Source organism: Crocodylus siamensis, chromosome 4, assembly GCF_052110815.1.
Source record: "Crocodylus siamensis isolate JL-2025a chromosome 4, ASM5211081v1, whole genome shotgun sequence".
Taxonomy (NCBI): Eukaryota; Metazoa; Chordata; order Crocodylia; family Crocodylidae; genus Crocodylus; species Crocodylus siamensis.
This window is the reverse complement of record NC_143398.1, coordinates 115307817-115331221: the sequence shown is the minus strand read 5'-3', so window position 1 is coordinate 115331221 and position 23405 is coordinate 115307817. Positions and strand designations below refer to the sequence as shown.

At 41.8% G+C, this 23405-nt stretch overlaps 1 protein-coding gene across 15 annotated transcripts in view; it reads left to right on the top strand.

Annotated features, from left to right (window-relative positions):
• MICAL3 (microtubule associated monooxygenase, calponin and LIM domain containing 3) overlaps positions 1-23405 on the top strand; it is a 231236-nt gene that overhangs the window by 81818 nt on the left and 126013 nt on the right. For all 15 annotated transcript variants that reach the window (XM_090043473.1, XM_090043486.1, XM_090043484.1 and 12 more), the window contains exons 3-13: positions 7374-7581; positions 9112-9228; positions 10895-10996; positions 11767-11922; positions 12482-12582; positions 16638-16895; positions 17497-17612; positions 19280-19406; positions 20240-20333; positions 21460-21607; positions 22684-22880. In XM_090043473.1, coding sequence (XP_089899599.1) covers positions 7374-7581; positions 9112-9228; positions 10895-10996; positions 11767-11922; positions 12482-12582; positions 16638-16895; positions 17497-17612; positions 19280-19406; positions 20240-20333; positions 21460-21607; positions 22684-22880 — 1624 coding nt within the window. The remainder of the gene's footprint in view (positions 1-7373; positions 7582-9111; positions 9229-10894; positions 10997-11766; positions 11923-12481; positions 12583-16637; positions 16896-17496; positions 17613-19279; positions 19407-20239; positions 20334-21459; positions 21608-22683; positions 22881-23405) is intronic.

The following is a 23405-nucleotide window of genomic DNA, read 5'->3' as shown; positions in this document are numbered from 1 at the left end:
TGACACCTGCATCCAAGGATTTTGTTACCTGGTCATAGAAAGCCACCAGGTTGGTCTGACAGGACCTGCCTTGAATGAACCCCTGTTGGTTGTCCCTAAGCATGATCTCCCCTGCTGGCCCCTTGCAGGTGTGCTCCTGGATAATTTTCTCAAACAGCTTCCCCATGACAGAGGTAAGACTAACGGGCGTGTAGTTTCCTGGGTCCTCCTACCTCCTTTTCTTGAAAATGGGGAGCACACTGGCCCTTTCCCAGTCCTCTGGCACCTCACAGGTGCTTGTAAAGCTGTGCCAGGGGTCCTGCAATGACCTCTGTTAATTCCCTCAGCACTCTGGGGTGGAGATCATCTGGACCTGCTGATTTGAATATGTCTGGACCCACCAGAAGTTCCCTGACTAGGTCCTCACTGAACCTGGGCCTGGCAGCGCCTCCACTGGGTCCATCAGGGATCCCAGTGGGGGGATGCCCTGGTACCTGCTCAAAAAGATGGAGGTAAAGCAATTGTTAAAGAGGCTAGCTTTGTCATCTGGTGTGACCACCAGATTTCCTAGCATATCCTGCAGAGGCCTTACATTACCCGGTACCTTCTTTTTACCCTCTATGTAAAAAAGGGCTTCTTGTTATCCTTGATCCAGGTCGCTAGTCCTAGTTCCATCTCTGCCTTAGTCTTCCTAACAGCCCCCCTACAGTCTCGAGCAAATGCTTGATCTTTCTCATTTAAGTTCTATGTAGAAGGCAGTCAGGTACATTTAAGGAAAAAGAAAGACTGATTCATTTTAAAAAGTTGGAATATGCTGTACTTGGCAATAAGAAATTTCTGCTTTAAGCCTGAAAATAATTCATTAAACTGAACTGCAAGATCTCAATCACATGCTGCACTATGAACTTTAAAGAAGGGGTGGGCAAAATATGGCCTGTGGACCAGATCTGGCTTGCCAGTTGATTGTATCCGGCTTGCAGAGGGTGCCTGCCAATTGGTCCGATTTGGCCTGTGGCTGCCCCCACAGTGCTCTAAATGGGGCCAAACCTAGCCTGGGGAAGGCTGCACCACGCTTCAGCCCATGCCTGCTGGTCTGGCCTCAGCCAGCATGCACAACTTCTAGCAGGGCTGTTCCTGGTGCAGCTGCAGCCCCCTGAGTGCTGCTCTACTCCCCTTGCCTCTAGGAGTGGCTCTTCCTCCTACTCTGCTATGCTGCTTCTGACAAAGAGGAGCTTCAGCTGGGTGGCTCCAGCTCCTAGCTGCCTTCCACCCACTCTGGCCTGCATGGCTGAGTTGATGGAAGATAGCTGGGAGCTTCAGCTGTGTGGCTCCTGTCCTGCCCATGGGGTCCAGCACCAGCTGCTTGTGAAGCACCAGGTCATCAGAGTGGGTGAAAGGCAGCCAGGAGCTTGAGGCAGAGCCCTGCACACTGGGGCAGGAGATGCCCTACAGAAGCTTCCTCCCAGCCTGGAGTGGCACAGCAGGAACAGAAGGAAAAGCTGCCACTAGAGTCGAGGGGAGTGGACCAGCACTAAGGTGGCTGCAGCTGCACCAGGAGCAAATGTGCATGTTGGCTGGGGCCAGGCTGGTAGGTGCAGGCTGCGCTGTGGTGGGGACAGCAGGCATTCCACTCCATATGAAACACTATAGGGGCAGCCATGAACCACGCTGCCCAGGCAAGGTCTTCTGCACACACCCCTTGCCCCCTCCTTCTCAGTTCCTGGGACCTAGATCCCAGGCAACTCCCTCTTTCCCCTCCCCCACACACGTGCGCACATGTGTCCTGCCTATACACTTCCCCCCCCCCTCCCCCCAACAGGGGCCACCCTTTGCCCCCACCCTGTGATCCTGGCCTCACCTGCCTCTCTCATTCCTGAACACCACTGTCTGCAACAACAGCTCACTAAAACTCCATATGTGAGATGGGGCCACGAGAAGGTTGGGGAGGAGGGGTGTTGACCTAACCCACAGCTTGTCAAAACTCCCTATGTGGCTCCTGGGCCCAAATTATTGCCCAGTCCTGCATAAAGACTTTATTTTGGTATAGATGGAATCTTTTTCAGTGATTGTACATTTTAAGTATTTTCTTGTAGCAAGTTACTTTGGTAAGTCATCACCCAGTTTTTCTTTAAAAGAAAGGTAGAAAGGAATTTTATGAATTTAGCAAAGGATTATGTCCTGCTTTATCCAGCGTGACTGAGGCATTCCTCATTACTACATATTCATATTCCCTGAGGAAGCAAAGGCATTACAGAAATTTCTGTTTAATGCACAGTCATCTGAGATTTGGGTGATTTAACTTCAGCTCATTACTTGGATATTAGAAAACATCTTGTTTGGTTATGAATTTTTCCCGTTTTGCATGTTGTTTGTTTATAGGGTGGGTGACATTTGTTACTCATCTGAATTTCCACAGCATCTAGAAACCCTTGTCATGGTCTAGGACCTAATTATGTCAGGTACCTTAAACCAAGAATTGCACACAGTATTTTGCTCAGACTGGAACACTTGGATACTGTAGCATAAACACTAAGGGCTGAATCCTATTTCATCTTCACATGCATTAGTGGCACTTACGCAGCCACGTAATTTCAATTTTTGGTGCTTTTGCACAGTTTGAACTTCACTGCTTCCCAACGGAGCCTGCTCAGTAGGCTGCACTTTGGCTGGTAAGTGGCCAAGCAGAACATTGTCACTCAAGCATACACACAGTCCTGGGTAAGTTCCAAAGCTTTAGTTCCAGGAAAATCATGATGATGGTAGAGAGAGAGAGACCCTTCCACCTATAAACTCAATAGCCTAGTGGTTGGGCGTTTGCCCAGGGAGCGGGAGACTCAGGTTCCTCCCCTGAAGAGATTTGAACCTGTATTTTTACTTTTCAATTAAGTGCTCTTACTACAAGGCTACAGGCTAGGCATTATCCAAGGTGCTCTCCTGTCCTTTTCCAGCCCAGCCACCATTTCACTTCTGGCACTTAACGTAGGTCGAATCCAAATTGTACATAAACATAAAAAATACCCAATTACCTAATGCCAAAGTGTGTGACGGTAAAATAGGTAAGTATATGTGTGTGAAGGTAAAATGTAAATATGTGAAGGTGAAATAGGTTTGAGCCCTAATGATACGTAACATGTTGCAGTTCTACTTATCGCTGAATAATCTCCAGTGCCAAGTGTTTTCTAAGAGTAAACTTGCCTGTAAAGTACAAAGCGCATTGCAGCTATAGCCCTTTGTTTCCCATAGTTTAAAACATTGTCCTGTATATGCAGCTGCAATTAAACTACTGTTGACACCTCATAAATCTTTTATACAAGTGCTTTAACTTCTGCTGGAAGAATGTTAGACTTGAGTTTGTCAGTGGCCTTTACCTGTGAAAGGATTTGAAAGTGGGTTAAAAATGCATAAATACTCATGTTCTTGGGATGCTTGAATTACTTAGTCTTAGAGCTCTTGTGGGGGTAGGATAGACAGCTATTAATGTATTCTTAGATGCCTTATATGCTACATCCAGACCATCTCAATTTTCAAATAGGTCTTATACTTTTATTTTAAGAAAGCATTGAGGTTAGAAAAATTATTGGTAATTAACATAGTTGAATACTTGGTGGACCTGAATTAGAACTATCCAGTGTAAAAGCCATTTTACTCATTTATCCTCTATCATGATTAATTCACGTTCAGACTGTTATAAGAGAAGAGAACTTGCCTGTGTAAATGTGGTCTTGCTGCTTATTAACTCCCTTAGGGATTGCTGTTTTTAAAAGAAAGGAGTTGTCATTTAACTGGCAAACTGATCAGCTGTGAAGTAATACTTATCTTATATTCTTTCTTGGAAAAAAGAATAGAGTTTAGAGTTTGAAAATTGTATCAAAATTGTATCATCAACAAAGAGAACAGTACTGAATTGAAAATATGCACCAGATCTTGTTCTGTGGCTTTTTGCTCTATTACAAGTTCTTAACAAAGGGGGGGGACCTCTGTCAACAAATGATGAATGGGACACTTAGGATTTAATCTGGAAGCCTTTTTTGGAATTGCATTGCAAATAGCTTATATTTGGGCTGACCTCCTTTTTGGCTGCTTGCTTTGTTTATTTGATACATCTGGGAACCTGTGACTTTTTTTTTTCCTTCCTAGCTTTTGGATTGTTTCTATATCTACAGATTTGTGGTGCTTGCCTTATGCATTATAACTGCAGAATATAAAAATATTTGTCTTGCACTGTATTTGTGGCACCTGTTTTAATAATGCATCTTATACTGTTTGAACTTTATATGAGTCTACTATTCTTCAAGTGAAGGCCAATTATCAATTCATTTGCACAATATATGGGCCAACAGTAGCTCCTTACACCTGGTTAATTATAATAACTGAAAACTTTGGAGCATCCAAAACAAAGGTCTGTTTTTTAGGACAGTACATTGTCAGTGATTTGGCCTCTGATTAATCTATAGTGTACTTAGTTGCTCAAGAAATACAGACATCTGGTAGAAGCCTGAGAGAGAGAAAAATACTATGAAAAAGCTTTGACTGTTTATTACAAAACCATGCTCTGGTCCATTTGAGCTAGTTATACTGAATGCAGGGTTTCTTTTCAGGCTGTAGGCTGGCATACTGATAAGAAATATCAGTGTGCCATCTTGTTTTTAAGTCCCATGCAGATGTACTGGCACATAGTCTTGTCACATAATTTAAAGAAGGCTTACTGAAAGTGCAGGAACAAACCATCCCAATGTGCAGGAAGACTAGCAAGTATGGCAGAAGACCAGCTTGGCTTAGCAGGGAGCTCTTTAGTAAACTAAGTTACAAAAAGAAAGCTTATAAGAAGTGTAAACTTGGACAAATAAATAGGGAGGAGCCTAAGAGCATTGCTGGGGTATGCAGGAAAGATGTCAGGAAGGCCAATTGGAATTGCAGTTAGCAAGGGATGTAAAAGATAACAAGAAAAGTTTCTACAAGTATGTCAGTAACAAGAGAAGGATCAGGGAAAGTATGGGTCCATTACTGAATGGGGGGAGGCAACCTTGTGACAGAGGATGCAGAAAAGCCTGAAGTGCTTAATGCCTTTTTCACCTCTGTCTTCACAGGCAGGGTCAGCTCCCAGACTACTGCACCTGGCAGCACAGTTTGGGGAGGAGGTGATCAGCCAGCAGTGACAAAAGGTTAGGGACTATTTAAAAAAAAATCTGGACATGTACAAGTCCATGGGGCCAGATGGGATGCACCTGAGGGTGCTGAGGGAGTTGGCTGATGAGATTGCAGACCCACTGTCCCTCATCGCTGAAAACTTATGGCAATCGGGAGAGGTCCCAAATGATTGAAAAAGGGCAAACATAGTGCCCATATTTTAGAAGGGGAAGAAGGAGGATCCAGGGAGTTACACACCAGTCAGCCTCACCTCAGTCCTAGGAAAAATCATGGAGCAGATCCTCAAGGAATCCATTTTTAAGCACTTGGAGGAGAAGGTGATTAGGAAGGGTCAGCATGGATTCACCAAGGGTAAGTCATGCTTGATCACCATGATTACCTTCTATGATGAGGTGACTGGCTCTGTGGACATGGGAGACCAGTGGATGCGGTATACCTTGAGTTTTAGCAAGGCTTTTGATATTGTCTCCCGCAACATTCTCACAGGCAAGCTAAGGAAGTACAGGCTGGATGAATGGACTGTAAGGTGGATAGAAAACTCGCTGGAGCATTGGGGTTAGAGAGTAGTAATCAATGGCTCAATGTCTAGTTGGCAGCTGGCATCAAGTGGAGTGCTGCAAAGGTCAGTCCTGGGGCTGGTTTTGTTCAATGTCTTCATCAGTTACCTGGAAGATGTTGTGGGAGCTGAGCCACATGACTTATAAGGAAAGACTGAGGGGGAACTGGGCTTATTTAGTCTAGAGAAGAGGAGACTGAGGGGGAATTTAATAGCAGCCTTCAACTACCTGAAGGGAGGTTTGAAAGGATGGAGCTAAGCTGTTCTTAGTGGTGGCAGATGACAGAACAAGGAGCAATGGTCTCAACTTGCAGCAAGGGAAGTTTAGGTTAGATATCGGGAAGAACTTTTTTACTAGGAGGGTAGTAAAACATTGGAACAGATTACTCAGAAGTGCTGGACTCTCCATCCTTGGAGGTTTTTAAGACCTGGCTAGACAAAGCTTTGGCTGGGATGAACTAGTTGGTGATTGTCCTTCTTTGAGCAGTGGATTGGACTAGATGCCATCCTGAGGTCTCTTCCAGCCTTAATTTTCTATGATACTGTGATACTGCTAATAGTACTGGGCATGGCATTTTTAAGGTGATTATATTGGTCACTAATAATACGTATGGTAGAGTGAAAATTTGAGGTGGGTGGGTGAGACTTAAAGGAAATTGTATCTTGTCTAGTTGATCAAAGGCCATATCCACTATATATAGTTTCCTAAAACTGTCAAGCTATTGCTGCTTCCCTGATGACAATGGTAGGAGCCCATATGTCAGTAGGATACATACCAGAATATTGTACAGTGCTGCTTAAAATTAATGACTCACTGGTTAAAATACCAGTGTTCCCTGTGTATTGTCTACCCTTCTGCTCCAACTATTGTTCTCCCTTATGCAGGTCAATGACAGAAGTACATTTTTGGGGTGGGGAGTGGAGCAAGGTAATGTGTATAGAAAAGCGCTTCTCAACCTTTTTGGACTTGAAGCACCCCTTGGAAAATGCCAGCCATTAGTTTTTACTCCATTTTTTACTACAGAAAAATAATAGAATAACCCTTCTATTGCAAAGAACTCTGAGCACAACAGGTCAGAATGTTTTTGACAGCATGAATTCCTATTTGAAACCTCTGGGTTTATTATGTAATCATGTTTACTCACCTAATAGAGGTAACAGTCTGTAACACTCCACAACACCCTTAAAAGGATCTCAAGGCACTCCAGGGCACTGCAGCACCATGATTGAGAATCACAGATATAGACAGATAGCCCATTCAGTATTTGGCCTGTGAAAGAAAAAGCTTAAGTCACCTGGTCTAAAGAAAGACATGTGAACTCGAAGCTTGACCCTATGGAAACAGTGACATCCCCTCCATTTTTATATAGGTTGGAGAGTTTATATCTTAGCATGGTTCTGAAATGATATTTGAAAAACTGTGGATTACTTGTATGCTTCTTACCACTTCCACTGCTGTGACATGCTTGGTTTGTTTTCGTATTGCAGTAACTTATATTAATATATCACAATGATAGCACAAGGATAAGATTTAAAAAGCTTGTTCCTGGTGCAATAGGAGCTTGTGTTCCAAGCAAACAGCACTTGAAGTACGTTCCTGTACTGTGTTTTTTTTAAAGCTGTGAAAGAAATACATCCAAGGCTTTTCTATCTAAAGCTGTTAAATCACTTTATGCTGGTTGTTTTACAGTGTCTCATCATTGGGGCTGGACCCTGTGGCCTTCGTACAGCCATTGACTTATCTTTACTAGGAGCTAAGGTAGTGGTCATCGAAAAGAGGGATGCCTTCTCTCGCAACAATGTTCTCCACCTGTGGCCATTCACCATACATGACTTACGGGGCCTTGGTGCCAAAAAGTTCTATGGCAAGTTCTGTGCAGGGTCTATTGACCATATCAGTAAGTAAAGCGGCTGTTAGTTCTATATCACCTTTTGTTTGTCCCTGGGAAGAAGGTGGGAGATAGCATGTGGTGGTGATTCGTAGAACTCAACCTTCATCTGTAACTGCTCTGATCTCCTGTGCCTGTCAATGATGCAGTTCCACTTCATGTTTTGTATAGGCTTTTTTAGACTACAGCAAGATAAAAGATCATAGTTGTGGCTGTACTGGGTGCTGCTGCAGACACCTATAATATGCTGTAATATCAGCATGCTGGCATGTCATGGCCCTATTCTTTTTTTCTACCTTAAATCAAAGTTAAGAACCTTCCCCCTCCCCTTTCATAATGATGATTCTCCCAGTTTTCAAGTGGTGCACTCACATCCCTACAACTGCCTCACTAGTTCCTTTCCTTAGATGCTTTAAACAAGTTATAGCAAATGACCCGATTCTCTCGAACAGCATACTTTGCGTATATTCCTGCAAAAACGGGAACAGTTCTGGCATTGTTATTTAAAAAGCAGAAGTGTTGTAGTTTTATTTACACGAGCAAATGGAAGACCTTTCCTGCATAAGTTTATAATCTGTAAATTTGGAAGAGTGGAAGGGAATGGTCAAGATGGCTTTAGTACTTTAAAGTTTTAGAGCAAGCTGTGAATAGGATTTTGAGGAAAGATGAATAAAGTCCCTGAGAAAATAAGACGATGGGTTCTGATGAATCAGATCTGGTGTCCTTTTTAAAATTGGTTCAAACAACCATTCAATCAGCAGGCTAATGCATTTGATTTTTTGATAATATATTAGGTATGTCTCCAGCTGGGTTTTTTTGTTAAAAAGCAAGAGGGATATGCTTACCACATGACAAAACTGAAAAGTAAATCTGGAGCAAATCTGACCTAGCAATGGCTGATAAAATATGGCTTTTAGTACAGGAGAAGGTCCATCTCATGCTACGAAGTGATGGATTTAACTAGTTGAAGGTTCATTTGAACTTTTAATTGTACAGATTTCCCTTTCCAGTTTCTAGTTGTCCATAATTTTATTTTTGATTCCATATAGTCCCAAGTTTTTCTTGTTCCTCCTAAAACAGCTAAATGGTTAGCATTTAAAAGCAGCATTTTACATTGCAATGTCTGGAACTAGCCAAGAGGAGTCTCCCTGTAGAATAGTAAAACCTCCTTGATTTCCTATAGCATGCCTGCTGACTTCCATATACCAGTCCCACCTCCAGAAGTTATGCTAGTTTTTGAGGGTGGAGGAGATGAAAAGCTTGGTGCCCTGCCACTAGACTGTGTGTGGTCAGTTTACATGAACTTTGAATTACATGTCTTGGGACAGGAAGGTAGTTGTTGGATGAACTCCAGCATTGGTATGAGATTTTGCTTTTTATCTGTGTTATGGTTTACAGAAATCTGTAATTCCTTCTAAACTTCATTCTGAGAGGGCGCTGTAGCAATTTGGCTTCCATAATTTCTGTGTTGATGAATTTATTTAACGTGTGTGGTTTTTATGGTCATACAGTACCTTATTGTCTTTTGCTATCTTGCAGGTATCCGTCAGCTCCAGCTCATCCTCTTGAAGGTTGCCTTGATTTTGGGAATAGAGATCCATGTTAATGTGGAATTTCAGGGCCTTGTCTACCCTCCTGAAGACCAGGAAAATGAGAGTAGGTAGAGTTGAAATGGATAGAAGAGATGGCAAGGAAGTGAATGTGATGCTTTTCAAAAGGAAACTGGCTGACTTGATCCCTAATAGTTTTTTATTCTTCCTAGTACCCAATTCTGATTTTTTTTTTTTTTTTTTTTTTTTTTTTTTGCCTGCCAAAACTAAGATTGTACTCTACAGTAGTGTATATTAATGCATTCTACAGGAGTGGTACAACACAACAATTTGCAGTAGTTCCTGCAGCATTTTGGCTTGTCATTCCAAAATACTGAATGACTTTTTTTTTCCATAAGTGCAACCCCTTGCAGTGTATGCATTCAGACTGTTTATATCACTTATCCTACAAGCTTGTTGTCAGATTTGTTATTAGCCACACACATTCTGTATGGATGTGAAATTTGACTTGCTGCATACTGGGCAAATGTTTTTGCTCATGTAGTAAAGTGGGCATTACAGTAATCTTTCCGACAGGCTTTTGTATTGTATCTGACTCATTTAACCCTGTTTGTCTAAATGCCCTGGCAGGCCACAGCTCTTTGGCACCCTGATAAATGACAAGATGAGACTTAGGGTGGAAACAGACGTCTCCTTTGTGCTATCAAAAATGTTATGGCATCACAAAACAAAAGCAAGCAGACATCCAGACTTGCTGCTGCACCTTAAATGCTCTAATTTATGGTCGCACTAGAAGATGGTAATGAATTGAGCGACTTTATTGTGGCCCATGTTTGTTTGCTTATGGTGGAAGAGCTTGGGCAATGTGAAGCTCTTTGGGCTCGCCGGGCTCGCCAGCCTCCCTGTGGTGAAGGTTCCCTGGGCTTGAGGGGCCCAGTCCTGCACACCCCAGGATTTCCCAGACAGGATCAGCTCCCTCAGGCATTGAGAGTGCCTGCTTCTTTCCCCACTTGTGCAGATGTATCCCTCTAGGGATGTGTCTGGATAAGTGAGGTAAGTTTGGGTTTGGGGTGCATGTTTGCAAGCAGGGAACCCTCACTTGCAGACATGCATCCTGTACAGTATGCAGGAGAATTCTTCTCCAAGGGGTTTCCTGGTGCATGCCTGCAAGGGTGGGAACTCCTGTAGGGGGGGTCCCCCATCTGCATTTGCAGCCCATGCCCTGCACTGCTCCTAGAAACATGCACCGACCTAGTGTCCATTCCTGGCAGTAGTATGGATTTACCTACCTGCACCAGCAAGCACGGAGGGGGGGGAATGGGAATCTCCCCTCTTCACTTGCAGGTACACATAGGGAAATCCCTTTCGGACAGATTCATCTGCGTGCATTCCCCAAGTTGGGCACATCTACAAATGGGAGTTTTCCCTCACTTGCAGACATGCCACAAGTCAGGGCATGGCAATCAGCTGTACTGTCACAGGTCTGTAGACATCCCTGGAGTGCAATTACCTGTGCCATGACATATGCCAGTACATCTGATCCCACTTTACCAAAGATGTCTGTTTCTGCCCTTTTTCAAGTGCAGTCATGGATAGTATAGTGCCCCTGAAAAAGTGCTAACATCACCTTTAATGATGTGCCTTAGTCAAGTGGCCTCCCAAACCAGGAGTATTGCATGCAATAAGAGCTGGTTTCTAGGTTTCATTCTATGATACGTGTGTGACGGTAGATGCACTGAATATGTTACCATTAACTTAAGATTTATCCACAGGAATAGGTTGGCGTGCACTGGTTCACCCGAAAACACATCCAGTGTCAGAGTATGAGTTTGAAGTAATCATTGGAGGGGATGGCAGGAGGAACACCTTAGAAGGTAATGGTTCTTGATGAGTCCTCCTTGGAGAATTTTCCACAGCACATGGTTTGCTGTAGCTTTGTCTGTCTTGTAAATATTCTTAACAGAGTGGGACAGAACAGATTTGCAATATCCAAGATACTCTCTGATCTCTTGCTAAACATTAAGCTTTTGTGTCTGTAAAGAAGTTGGGAATGTAGAGGAAAAACTCCTTGCATCCTTCAGGAATCCAACTCAGCACTTGCATTACCACAGGATATAGCTAAGGTGCATGTTCTCTGAACTCAATCTTTACATTTCCCTTTGGTAGCGAAAGATCAGGTGTGTTGAACTAGTTAACGTTTGTCTTTTCCTCATTCTCAGCATTTTCTTTATGGTTTTGTTACCTAAAGCTGTATTTGCAGCATCTTTTTGCTTTGTGAGATCAGGAATGGAACTAGCAGATGTTTTAATGAGCTGGTTGGAGATGATATCTTGCATCATTGCTGCATGCAACACGACGATATTTAAAGTGGAGGCAACTCGCTTGTATATGGACAAACGTTAACCTAAATGAGGTCTCTGAAAAGATAGCTATATTTTCCTGGTAAAGACTTTTACATGAAGCATTGTTTGTTGCTTCCTCCCCAATCCCTAGAGAAAAGTTTTAAAATTTCTAGTTTCTATATCGTTTGAGCCCTTTCTGCCTATATCTAAGAGGAACCCTCTCTAGGGTAGGCTGAACTTTTTCTGTAGTTGAACCGTATTTCTGTATCTCTCTATATTTCTTTGCTCTGTCGTCCACTTAGGTTTTCGCCGAAAAGAGTTCCGTGGCAAGTTAGCAATTGCTATCACAGCAAACTTCATCAACCGCAACACCACAGCTGAAGCTAAAGTGGAAGAGATCAGTGGTGTGGCCTTTATATTCAACCAGAAGTTCTTTCAGGATCTTCGAGAAGATACAGGTTTGTATGCGGTACCCTGACTATTAGAAGTGGAAGAATTAAGCTGATTTACCAGTTTTTGACTCTAGCTGTCTGTTTCAAAACTGTCTGACCCTTGATCCAAAAAGTATAATATATTATCCCTCTTTCCCAGTCTGATTTGTTTATTCTTTAAATGCTTGACACTCTTTGCCTACAAGTATATGGCTATCTCTTCAAACTTTGGGATGTGCTATATGTTTGTAGTGCTCCATGGAAAAATCAGGGTGCTGAGTCTCTCTCTAGCTTAGAGCTATGACAAAAAAGTCAACCCATTACAGAGGGAAACAGTATAACTTTCACATATAGGTAAAAAAAGAAGAAAAAATCCCTTGAGAGCTTGTGAATTAAACTGCTTAGTGCAGTCCTATTTGCTAGGGTTTCCAGCTCCTATAATCTGTCTGGCTCTGCGAAGTTTTGGACTTTGGCAGGGCTGTTCATCACACTTAGAGGTAGGGGGTGTTGGATGAGTCTAGTGTGCTCTTGTATTGCAGGTTGTGTTTTTGCTGTAATAGCACTTCATCTCTTCATTCTGTCACAGGCATTGATTTGGAGAACATTGTCTACTACAAAGATGATACTCACTACTTCGTCATGACTGCCAAAAAGCAGAGTTTACTGGACAAAGGGGTGATACGACATGTGAGTATTAAATTCTTTACACCTATAAACTAGCTGGTTTGGATGCAATTTGGCAGTTTGCAAGAAGTGACTGTGTTTCTGAAAGGGATGAAACACATGATCATTGCATATATTCTAGGGCATTTTGGCCTCTTCAGAATGGTTTGATACAAACATGTTTTAGGACATGACTTGCATGAGTTTTGAGCAAACTTTGTGGCAAGCACCTTGTTGAAGAAAGACTCAATATATCGAGTCCTTAGTACAGATTTACAAATGGTACTCTGCCCTTAATTTATGTCTGCTTCAGGAAATAAGGTTTCTAATCATAGGACCATTAAATATCTTCCCATGTCTGCCCCAGCCCCGATCTGCTGCATGGCACATGCAGCAGCTGCCAGTGACTTCCATGCATGCCTCAAGTTGGTCAACCCTGTTCTGGGAATATATATAAGATGAACATGGGCTGACAGTGCGAGGTCACGGTTGGCAGGGATAACCGCACCTTGTCGTGCATCCACGGGTGCATCTCAAGTAGAGCCAAGGAGGTGATCCTCCCCCTCTATGCGATGCTGGTCAGGCCACAGCTGGAGTACTGTGTCCAGTTCTGTGCGCCGCCTTTCAGGAGGGATGTGGACAACATTGAAAGGGTCCAGAGGAGGGCCACATGCATGATCCAGGGACTACAGGGCAGACCCTACATTGAAAGACTGCAGGACCTAAACCTGTTCAGCCTTCACAAGAGAAGGCTGAGGGGGGACCTGGTGACTGTCTATAAACTCACTAGGGGGGACCAGAAGGGTTTAGGGGAGACACTGTTTCCCCTAGCACCCCCTGACATGACAAGGAACAATGGACACAAATTATTAGAGAGTAGATTTAGATTAGACATCCGCAAGAACTACTTCCCAGTTAAGGTGGCTAAGAGCTGGAACCAACTTCCTAGGGAAGTGGTGCTGGGTCCTACCCCGGGGATCTTTTCCCCTAGCACCCCCTGGCATGACAAGGAACAATGGACACAAATTATTAGAGAGTAGATTTAGATTAGACATCCGCAAGAACTACTTCCCAGTTAGGGTGGCTAGGAGCTGGAACCAACTTCCTAGGGAAGTGGTGCTGGGTCCTACCCCGGGGATCTTTAAGAAGAGGCTTGATGACTACCTGGCTAGACTCATTTGAGTCCAGTCGTTTTCTCCTGCCCAGGCAGGGGGTCGGGCTTGAAGATCTACAAGGTCCCTTCCGACCCTACTTCCATGATTCTATATAACCTGCCGCCTCATATTTAAAATAAAATGACAACAACAGTAATTATAATTGTTGTTGTTATTACTAATAGCATTACTATTATTTAATACTATATGCCCAAGGGGCCCTTGGTTGCCTCCACTATCTGAATCCCTTCCCATCTGTTGTGCGCCTTCATCCTCCAGTCATTCATGTTTAATTGCTGTAGGTCTGACACTACATCATGTAGCCTTCTTTGTCTTGATTGTTCATGAGGCCTTCTCTCCTCTGGCACTCCGAGGTGCACTTGCTTGGGTACCTGGATTGCTTCCATTCTTTCAGCGTGTCTCAGCCACTGTAGCCATTGTACTCTGACTTCCTGTCAAGGTTGGGTCTCTGTACAATTGATGCAACTCTGTTGCTTTTTAAGCACTGTTCTTGTGTTTTGGGATCATAGATTGTAAGGCTGGAAGAGACCTTGGAAGATCGTTGAGTCCAACCCCCTGCACCAGGCAGGAAAAATCACCTTGCTGGGGTCACCTGACCCTACCTGTTACTGTCCAGTCTCCTCTTGTGGATTTCCAGGGTAGGCGATTTACACCCTCTGGAGGGAGCTTATTCCACAGTCTGGACACCCTAATTGTGAAGAAGTTTTTTCCTAATGTTGAGCCTGAAACAGTCTTCCAGGAGTTTGTGGCCATTACTCCTGGTTTTCCCCAAGGGCTTCCTGGTGAACACTTGTTCACCGAGCCCCTCATGTAGCGCTAAGCTGCTGCCAAGCCTTCTTTCAGCCTTCTCTTTTTCAGGCTGAAGTCCCAGGTCCCTCAGCTTTTCCTCGTATGGCTTGCTGTGCAAGCCTCTAATCATATGGGTGGCCCCTCTCTGGACTCTCTCAAGTTTTACCATGTCCTTGTTAAAGCGTGGTGCCCAGAACTGGATGCAGTACTCCCACTGGGAGGGCTCACCAGTGTTGAATTAAGCAGATGAATCGCCTCCTTGGTCTTGTTGGAGATGCATTGATTCAGGTGGAGCACTTTACATGTTTTTACATTGAATTTCATCTGGTTCTGACTTGCCCAACTTGATAGCCTGTCTAGATCCACTTGTATCTGCAGCCTATCTTCAAGCATGACCACGCGTCCCCATAACTTGGTGTCATCTGTGACCTTGGCCAGTGAGCTCTTCACCCCCTCATCCAAATTATACTGTACATCAAAGATTTTCTGTAAACTCTCCCTTTCAAAATGAGCTAGTGGTATCTTATTTGCTTGAGAGAACCTGGGTTTGACTGCTGTAGATTATACGTGGTCTAATTTATGATTTTATAAACTTGAAGCTTAGTTTTCCTTAGGATGAGCCTGGATGACAGGAGGTTTTGCAAAGCAATGTACTCTCTATTTCCTGCTTCCATTCTTCCATTAATTCTTCATACTTAATGTCTCATATTAATCAAGAATTTAACTTCTCCTAGTGGGTTTGTTCTGCAGTATCTCACATGTCAGTCTGACTTTGAGGAATGTCATTTGAAATATATTGGAGGAAATCCTAGATAACATCTGAAAGCTTAGTCCAAATGAACATAAGAAATAAATTACTTTGTTGTGCATAGCTATTATACAATAAACTTTTTTTAAATAATGCTAAAACTCATATTTGCTGCTTGTTGACAGACAGACAAATTTATTCTGAATTGGAAGAAGAGGAATTTACCATAAGTCAGCTGTTCTGCACTGTCTGTTTTGTATGACCAATCCTATCCTGTGGTAAATGGAAGCTGAACCAGGGCAGCTTATCTTGTGCTAACTGTGAAAGCACCGGAGTGAAGGACTTAACAAACAGTCTATTTAAGAAAAATTTTTGGACTAAATAAAATGGTGGTAATCTGCCCCAGGTTAGCTCCCACTTACCTTGGAATAGACATAGTTGCATGAAGCAGTTACCATAGAATAGCTGACATGCAGTAAGTTCCCTCTCTCACCCTTCATTTTACGATTAATTTGTTTGTTTGTCTACTTCTTTCCAACAGAGTTCTCAGGATTTCAGTCAGATGCTTTTATGTAGTCCTCATTTAAGCTTTTTTGATTCTGACAAGTTTTTACAATTACACTCTGAAATTCACACCCTAGAAAGATGGAACAAAAATAGTTTTTAAATATGCGAAGTGGGAAAATAATTTTAACAAATGTCATTACTATATTTACCTGAATACAAGATGACTGTGAATGTAAGATGACCTCCCCAGTAATTAGACAGCCCCCCCATCCCCACTGCCTTGTGCTCAGTTGTTAACATGGGGGGGAAAATCCCCTCACCTAAATGGGGGGGGGGAAACCTCATCTTCTCATCAAGTAAATATGGTAGTTGTTTTTGAAGGAACTCATGATTATAAAGGGACAGTTATACTTGATTAATTGAGTCTGTTCCATGTTCCAATTAGAATGCTTCAGTGACGCCTCATTGTCATGTGTATTAAGCGCCCCCCACGTTTCCAAATGGCTTTGGGGGGCGGGGAGGTGCACTTCATCAAATAAGCTTTAGTTACAGTGCCCCTTGGCCATTTTGAAACATGGGGGTGCTTAATACACATGATGCTGAGGTGTTTTAGAGCAGTTCTCCAGGATGCTTGCTAATTAAAATGCTCCCCTTCCTCCTACTCCCCTCCCCAAGTACTTGTATAGGCAGCCATTGTTTGTTTTTTTTTCTTGGAAGCCTGGACACTAGGAAATATGAAGGAATTTGGAGAAAGAATCTAAACCATTGGACTTGGCAATTGTAGGTGGTTTGCATGTGTCACACTTAAGTCTCCCTCCTCACAAAGCTATTTTATTCCAGTTTTTCTCTTGTTTGGGTAGGACTATGCAGACACAGAGCTGTTACTCTCACGGGAAAATGTGGACCAGGAGGCTTTGCTTAATTATGCCAGGGAAGCTGCTGACTTTTCTACCAATCAGCAACTGCCATCTTTGGATTTTGCCATCAATCACTATGGACAGCCAGATGTGGCCATGTTTGACTTCACATGTATGTATGCATCAGAGAATGCAGCTTTGGTGCGAGAGCAGAATGGCCACCAGCTGCTAGTGGCATTGGTTGGAGACAGTCTGTTGGAGGTGAGTGTTAAGCTTAGCATGTGAACCATGAATGGAAGCACAAGCACTACCAATTGCTAGCTGTCAAACCACTGAAATGAGTACAACTTTCTTTTGTGTTTCAGGAATTCTTTGAGGGGGACAGTTACTGTTTTATGTAATAAAGTGGGAGGGAAGAAATGCTGGGAGTATTGCAAATAGGAAGTGATCTTGTGTAGTAAGCTGAGTGTGTAGAGAGACCTGATGCATCACCATTTGTTCCACCTGCTTTTCATTGTGGCTGGGACCTCTAAGGAGTCTGTACTAAAACAGTTTATAATCACCATTCTGTAGTTATCTGAAATTGTGGTTTTGAAGAAGTGCTTGTAAGCACCTCTAAGCTATGAATCATTCTAGGGAACAATGGAATGCTAGCTTTGGAGGAAGCTTAGAGAGAACAATGGAATGCTAGCTTTGGGGGAAGCTTCCATTAATCCAGAGATAACCAAAGTCTTAAGTTTATTTGTGAACTATGCTATGCCTGAAGACTGCCCACTGAATGTATTCTTGGTACTGTTTTATTTTCTTTACTCAAAAAGTAATCCTTTTCTTGTTGCATCTCTTTTGCAACCTGTTATGTTAGCCATTCTGGCCAATGGGAACTGGAATAGCCAGAGGTTTTTTGGCTGCCATGGACTCCGCTTGGATGGTACGAAGTTGGTCTCTGGGAGCCAGCCCCCTGGAGGTTCTTGCAGAGAGGTAATGGGGAATAATTGTGGGCAAAAATACAGTTTTTGAACTGTTCTATATCAAATGATTTTGGCCATGAAGTTGGTCTGCAGACCAGATCATGCTAACAGATTGGCCCCACATGTTGGATCCAGCCCATAGGGCTGAACCAATGTGGGTGCCATATGCAGTGTGCACCCTGGACTGCCCATGTGCGCTGCAGGTAGCACTGTGGGCTAGATGATAAAGCTCTGCGGACTGAATTCAGTCCATGGGCCGCATCTGTTCCCCTGCAATAGGAGAACATGATTATTAGTTGTTGGTTTTTTTTAACTTGTCTGTACCATTTGTTTGTCATCCATCACTATTTATTTTTTTACTTATTTATTTTTAAGAAATCCAATTTATATGCAATTATTTTCATTCCTTATAATAATTTGCTCTCTGTCTCTGGACTATATTTTTGCTATGCCTTTGAGTAAGGGATAAGGGTGGTCAGAGCTGAAAACAGAGGTCTGGACAAGGGCATTCCATGCATTTGTGATACAAGACTGTTGACACTGAAAATATACTTTTATTTTTTTCTCCTGGCTCTGGTGTTCTAGTTAATTAGATCCATAAATACTAGTTCTGATCAGAGATGTGTGTTTTCTGGAAAATTTTGAATTTAAAAATTTTCCAATGCCTTAAATAGAGTGTAATCTGATTTAGCATGTTTGTATGACTTGTATTTAGTAAACAAAACTAAAAAGTACCCCCATGATAATTTTATGTCCCAATAGCCACAAGTATTTGAACTGAAATATTTGATTAGGGAAAAAAAAATAAATAAGGCACACGTCATGCAATTTAAATATTATATTCAAATTCAAAGCTTTATGTGGAAAGAAATTATTTTTATTGGAAAACTTGTAAAAATGTAAAGACAATATACAAGAGCATATACTTCCCTTACATTGTTTGTTTATATTTTACAAAGAAAAACAAGGGCACTGAAAACTGTTGACACCCTAATTGTAACACACCCAAAGAACTGTGCATGATACGCCGTGGTTGTCTACTCATGTACTTCAACAGAGTTTAACTCTTTTCTACTGAGGTCATTGCAGCACCTCCAGTTTCACTGTCACTATCTGTACAATCACTTGCATCTTCTTCTCTAATTGTGCTTCTGACTGATTCTCCAGAAGCAAGAGATTTTGAGAAATGGAAACAAGCTTAGCAGTGCATTCATTTGGGTTTTGATTTGATCTGCACAGCCAATTAGTTGAATACATAGCTTGATTTTTTTATTTTTATTTTTTGGTTTGGATTATTATGTAAGTGTATTTACCCTCCTGTTTACAAGTCAGTAAAACATATACGTACTCTCTCTCTCTCACTTCCTTGGGATAATCACTTGAAAAACGTTAATTACAACTTTGCCAAGCTTGTGTAATATTGTGTTGGCATCCATGTATCGTTACTGATTAATTTTATGAAACGATGAATTTTTAGAAATGGAAAATTTCCTATGGGAAAAAAAGCACTGGAAAGTTTTCTGTCACACATCTCTGGTTCTGATCTGCTTAGTACCTGAAGGGGTGGGTTTATCATTTTGAGTGTTTTAACTGTCCTGACTTCAAGACCTTTGAAGGTGACCAAGGGAGATATTTCCTTTTCCTGTTTATTGATCAGAAATTATTATTTTTCCTTAGAGAAAGCATTTATAGGCTGCTGCCTCAGACCACCCCTGAGAACGTGACTAAAAACTTCAGCCAATACAGCATCGATCCTGCCACCCGCTATCCCAATGTCAATGTCAATTTCCTGCGGCCACACCAGGTAACTGAGCTGATATACCTTTAACATCATATGATCTGTGTCATCTTGTAGCCATTTGTTTATCTGAATATTTTGGGCACTGGGAGTGTTGCAGATACCTGCACTTAAATATTGAAGACATCTCTCAAAAGCATTGAAAACTTGTCATTTGTGGTCCTGAACTTTCATGGGTTTTGAGTTTAAACTAGGTGAGTGATAATGTTGCAGTATTTATAAAAACAATAAGCATTCTGTAGCTGCAAATTGGTGTCCATAGTGAGGTGAAGACTGAAAGGACAGCATTGTTAAATATCTGTTCTTTATGGGCCTTAGACAGACATTATATTTATTGGATGATTATTGTGTTAATTGTGCAATAACTTGTAGCATGCTACATGGTCAACTAATTGATGGTGCCATAAAATGGCAAACCTTCAACAAACTTGTTCTACATTTAATGTGATATACCTTTGTGGCTGGTTTCTCTGGCACTTTGATTTGAACATGTGGCATATTAAGCCTTGTCTTGCCATGCTGCATAACAAAGCTTAAAAGTGCTGGGGCACAAGGAGTTGTTGGACTCCCCCCACACCCACCATGTTTCCTGCCTTGCCATATGGGAAACCATCCCAGTGCGGGTGTGGGGAGCCTATTGGATGCCTGTCAGATCAGATGCTTTTAAAAGCCTTGTTCTGCTTCCCCACCTGTAGTCCTACAGCTCTTGATAGAATTCTCTGCTGTTTGAACTTTGATAAAGAAGGAGAATTTAGTCTTCAAGGAGTATAGCTCTTATTTACATAGACTTCTCTTGCTGCTTGATATGTTGGGCATTCATAATCTTCACACACTTATAGGTGCGGCACTTATACAATAAGGGAGATTTGAAAGACATTCACTTGGAGATAGAGAATTTTGTGAACTCCAGGACACCAAAGCTATCTCGGAATGGTAGGTCCAGTTCATTCTTTCTCTCCTTTGTACGCCTCAGAAGTGGGACAGTGCAGAACATGTACAGCTGTGGGGCTGTAGAATTGTCCTCCTCCACTTGAAAAGTGCCCCATTTTTTCAAAAGACTGGCTTTCCAAACAGTTACATTTTCAACTATAATTAAAATAATTCTCCTTGCTATTCTTTAATAATTTTAAAGAGAGGTTTCTGATTACCGTCTTGAAGAACTTGCTTTGATTGTGAAAATCCAGCCTGCTTTTGATTTGGTAGCAAAGCCCCCACTCTATAATGCATATAGAAATGATGGCAGAAAAAATTTATTTCTGTAGATGCTCAAGCTTTCTCTGTTATGAAATGTCATCTTTTTGCTGACTAGATACTGGACTCACACTGTTTTAGGAATTGGGTGCCCTGCACTAAGAATTTTAAATAGTTGTCTAGTCTAACCACTAGAGGGGTTTGTTGAATCTTTCTAGGGCTGTAGTCTTTTTGACTAACTGAGCAATATTTGGCATAGGGCTTTACTCAAGTCTTCTGTTTTATTAGTGTACCTTTCTGCCATGGTTATACAATTACTTAGAGTCTGCATATTTGTTCTTTGGCTTGCACCAGTGCCACTTGGATCTGTAATCTTGTCAGATCTTTTAGGTAGGCAAGACATGACAAGAACAGGTCAGTACATTGACTGGAGGTATTCAAGATAAATGGAAGTGCTGCAGAAAGCAGTTAGAAATTCCACTATTTGAAATGTGATATCCAGGTTTCAGGGAACACTAGGCTGCTACAAGTCTTTTAGATGAAACTTAAAACAAGATCTTGGAGCCATCTTAAATTTTCTGAGATTTTTCAGAAGAGCCAGGTTGAACTGCCCAAATTGTACCTTGAGTAATTACTTATCATCAGAATAAAGCCCTTTCCCTGCACTAAACAGGATAGGGCATTCATCACTTCTTGCCCTAAATAAAATAATCTCTTGTAAGTTGTCTCTGGTACAGGGATGCTGCTGTTCCCATCTAGAAATCCTTTCTCAGGGTTTGAGAGTCCTATAATATATATGTCATGTAATGTACTTGGTGAAAGATGCAATATAAATCGCAACCTTTTAAAATCATAATGTTTCTTTCAGAGTCAGTAGCTCGCTCTAGTAAATTGCTAAATTGGTGCCAGAGACAGACTGACGGGTACTCCGGTGTGAATGTAACAGATCTCACAATATCATGGAAGAGCGGTCTAGCATTATGTGCCATTATCCATAGATACCGTCCTGACTTGATGTAAGTGATTTGACTGTTTTACTAGAACAGGGAAATTACAACCAATATAGGGGCAGATTTGCAAATATTTTGGAGGATAGTGTTAAAAAACAATGACATTGTGGTATGTGGGAAAAATAAACTGAAATAATTCAAATTAGACTTAATAAAATCTAATGTAGAATGATTCACTTGCAAGGGAAAAGGGCTGTAATGGTTTGAATATTGGGCAAAGTTTCACTTGCTCTTTTAGAACATTTGATTAAATCATTCCAAATTGTTAGTGACTGAAATACATTATCACCCAACAGCTCTTTACCAGCCTAAGTGAATTTAGTCAATTTAATTCACAGTTGACTTATTGCTGTAACCTTTTTTTTTACATAGTTTCCTTATTAGCTAAGCCATTTGAAGTAGCTTTTCAGTTCTAGAAAAGGTCTTCTCTAATCTGAATTGACATGCAGTAGGGAATCTAACACTGCTACGATTTGTGCAGTACCCTTTTATGTAGGTACTACCCAATTAAGCTGCAAGAATAAAAATGTGCCCAAATCCTATAATTTGCAAAAGGAAAAACTTTGGAAGGTGGAAGTGCCAGCAAAAACTCTGGTATTATGATGAAGGTCTAAAATGACTTCAGGTTCCTACTGAGATATTATCAAAGAGAAATTCTCTAATGTCAAATAGTGAAGATATGTTAGTGGAGAATTGTGTAAAACAAACTAAGCAGTTGTTCTGTCTTGTCTCTTAGTAGTTACATTTCTGTTGGTGTACTAAAGTTAGGCAGAAGGGAGGGTAGTTTTGCACCTTATAAACTAACAAAAGTAGATAAATATATTTGTAGCACAAGCTTTTGTGGGCTGAAGCTTACTCCATCAGATGCTCTGTACTGAGGTTAGCACACCCAGTTAGCAGGCTGTCTGTTAACAGCACTGTAATTAAAAAAAAAAAAAAAAAAAAAAAAAGCATGATGACAGGACAGTTGAAAAAAAGGGTACTTGACAGTTTCATAGTGAAAGCTGGAGAGCACTGCTTTTCCTATCAAAACAAACCATACGCACCTTGATACATGTCGTCTTTTTCCCTGCCCCTTGCAGAGACTTTAATTCTCTGGATGAGCACAATGTGGAGAAGAATAACCAGCTGGCATTTGACATAGCTGAAAAGGAGTTTGGAATTTCTCCTATCATGACTGGAAAGGAAATGGCATCTGTTGGGGATCCAGATAAACTGTCCATGGTGATGTACCTCACACAGTTCTATGAAATGTTCAAGGATACCATCCCTTCCAGTGGTGAGGCACTTCGGAGTAAATCATTTAGATTTTGGTTATGGCTGCTGTATACATGTTGTCTGCTTCAACTTACTTTGTGTTCCACCTAGAAAGAGCTCATGATGGTTGCTTATTGGGTTCATATTTTAAAAAATCACCATTCTGTTAGTGCTAACAAGTGCCCTCCTGGCAGTATGAGGAGCCAGAACAAGGATTTAAGATGTCAGTTCATTTTGTCCTCCTTCCTGAAAGTGGACAGCAGACTGCTGTGTGAGAAGTTGGCAACCTTGTTGTTTCTGGTGGCATGTGTTGTTACCTGAGTAAACAGAGAGGGAACAGAGACAGAAAGGCTACCCAACCTTTAAGTGTTAATTCAGCTTCTTTCATCAGTGCTAAACTTTGATTTAGCACTAATAAACAACTTCACTCCTTCCTTGTTGCTAGTGAGTGCTGATGCCTCATTGCTGGCATGATCCTGCTTGCCAGTCAGCATGTAGTACTGTTGTTAATTTTGGAAAGTGTGACAGCATTGAATTGCTGGTGTAC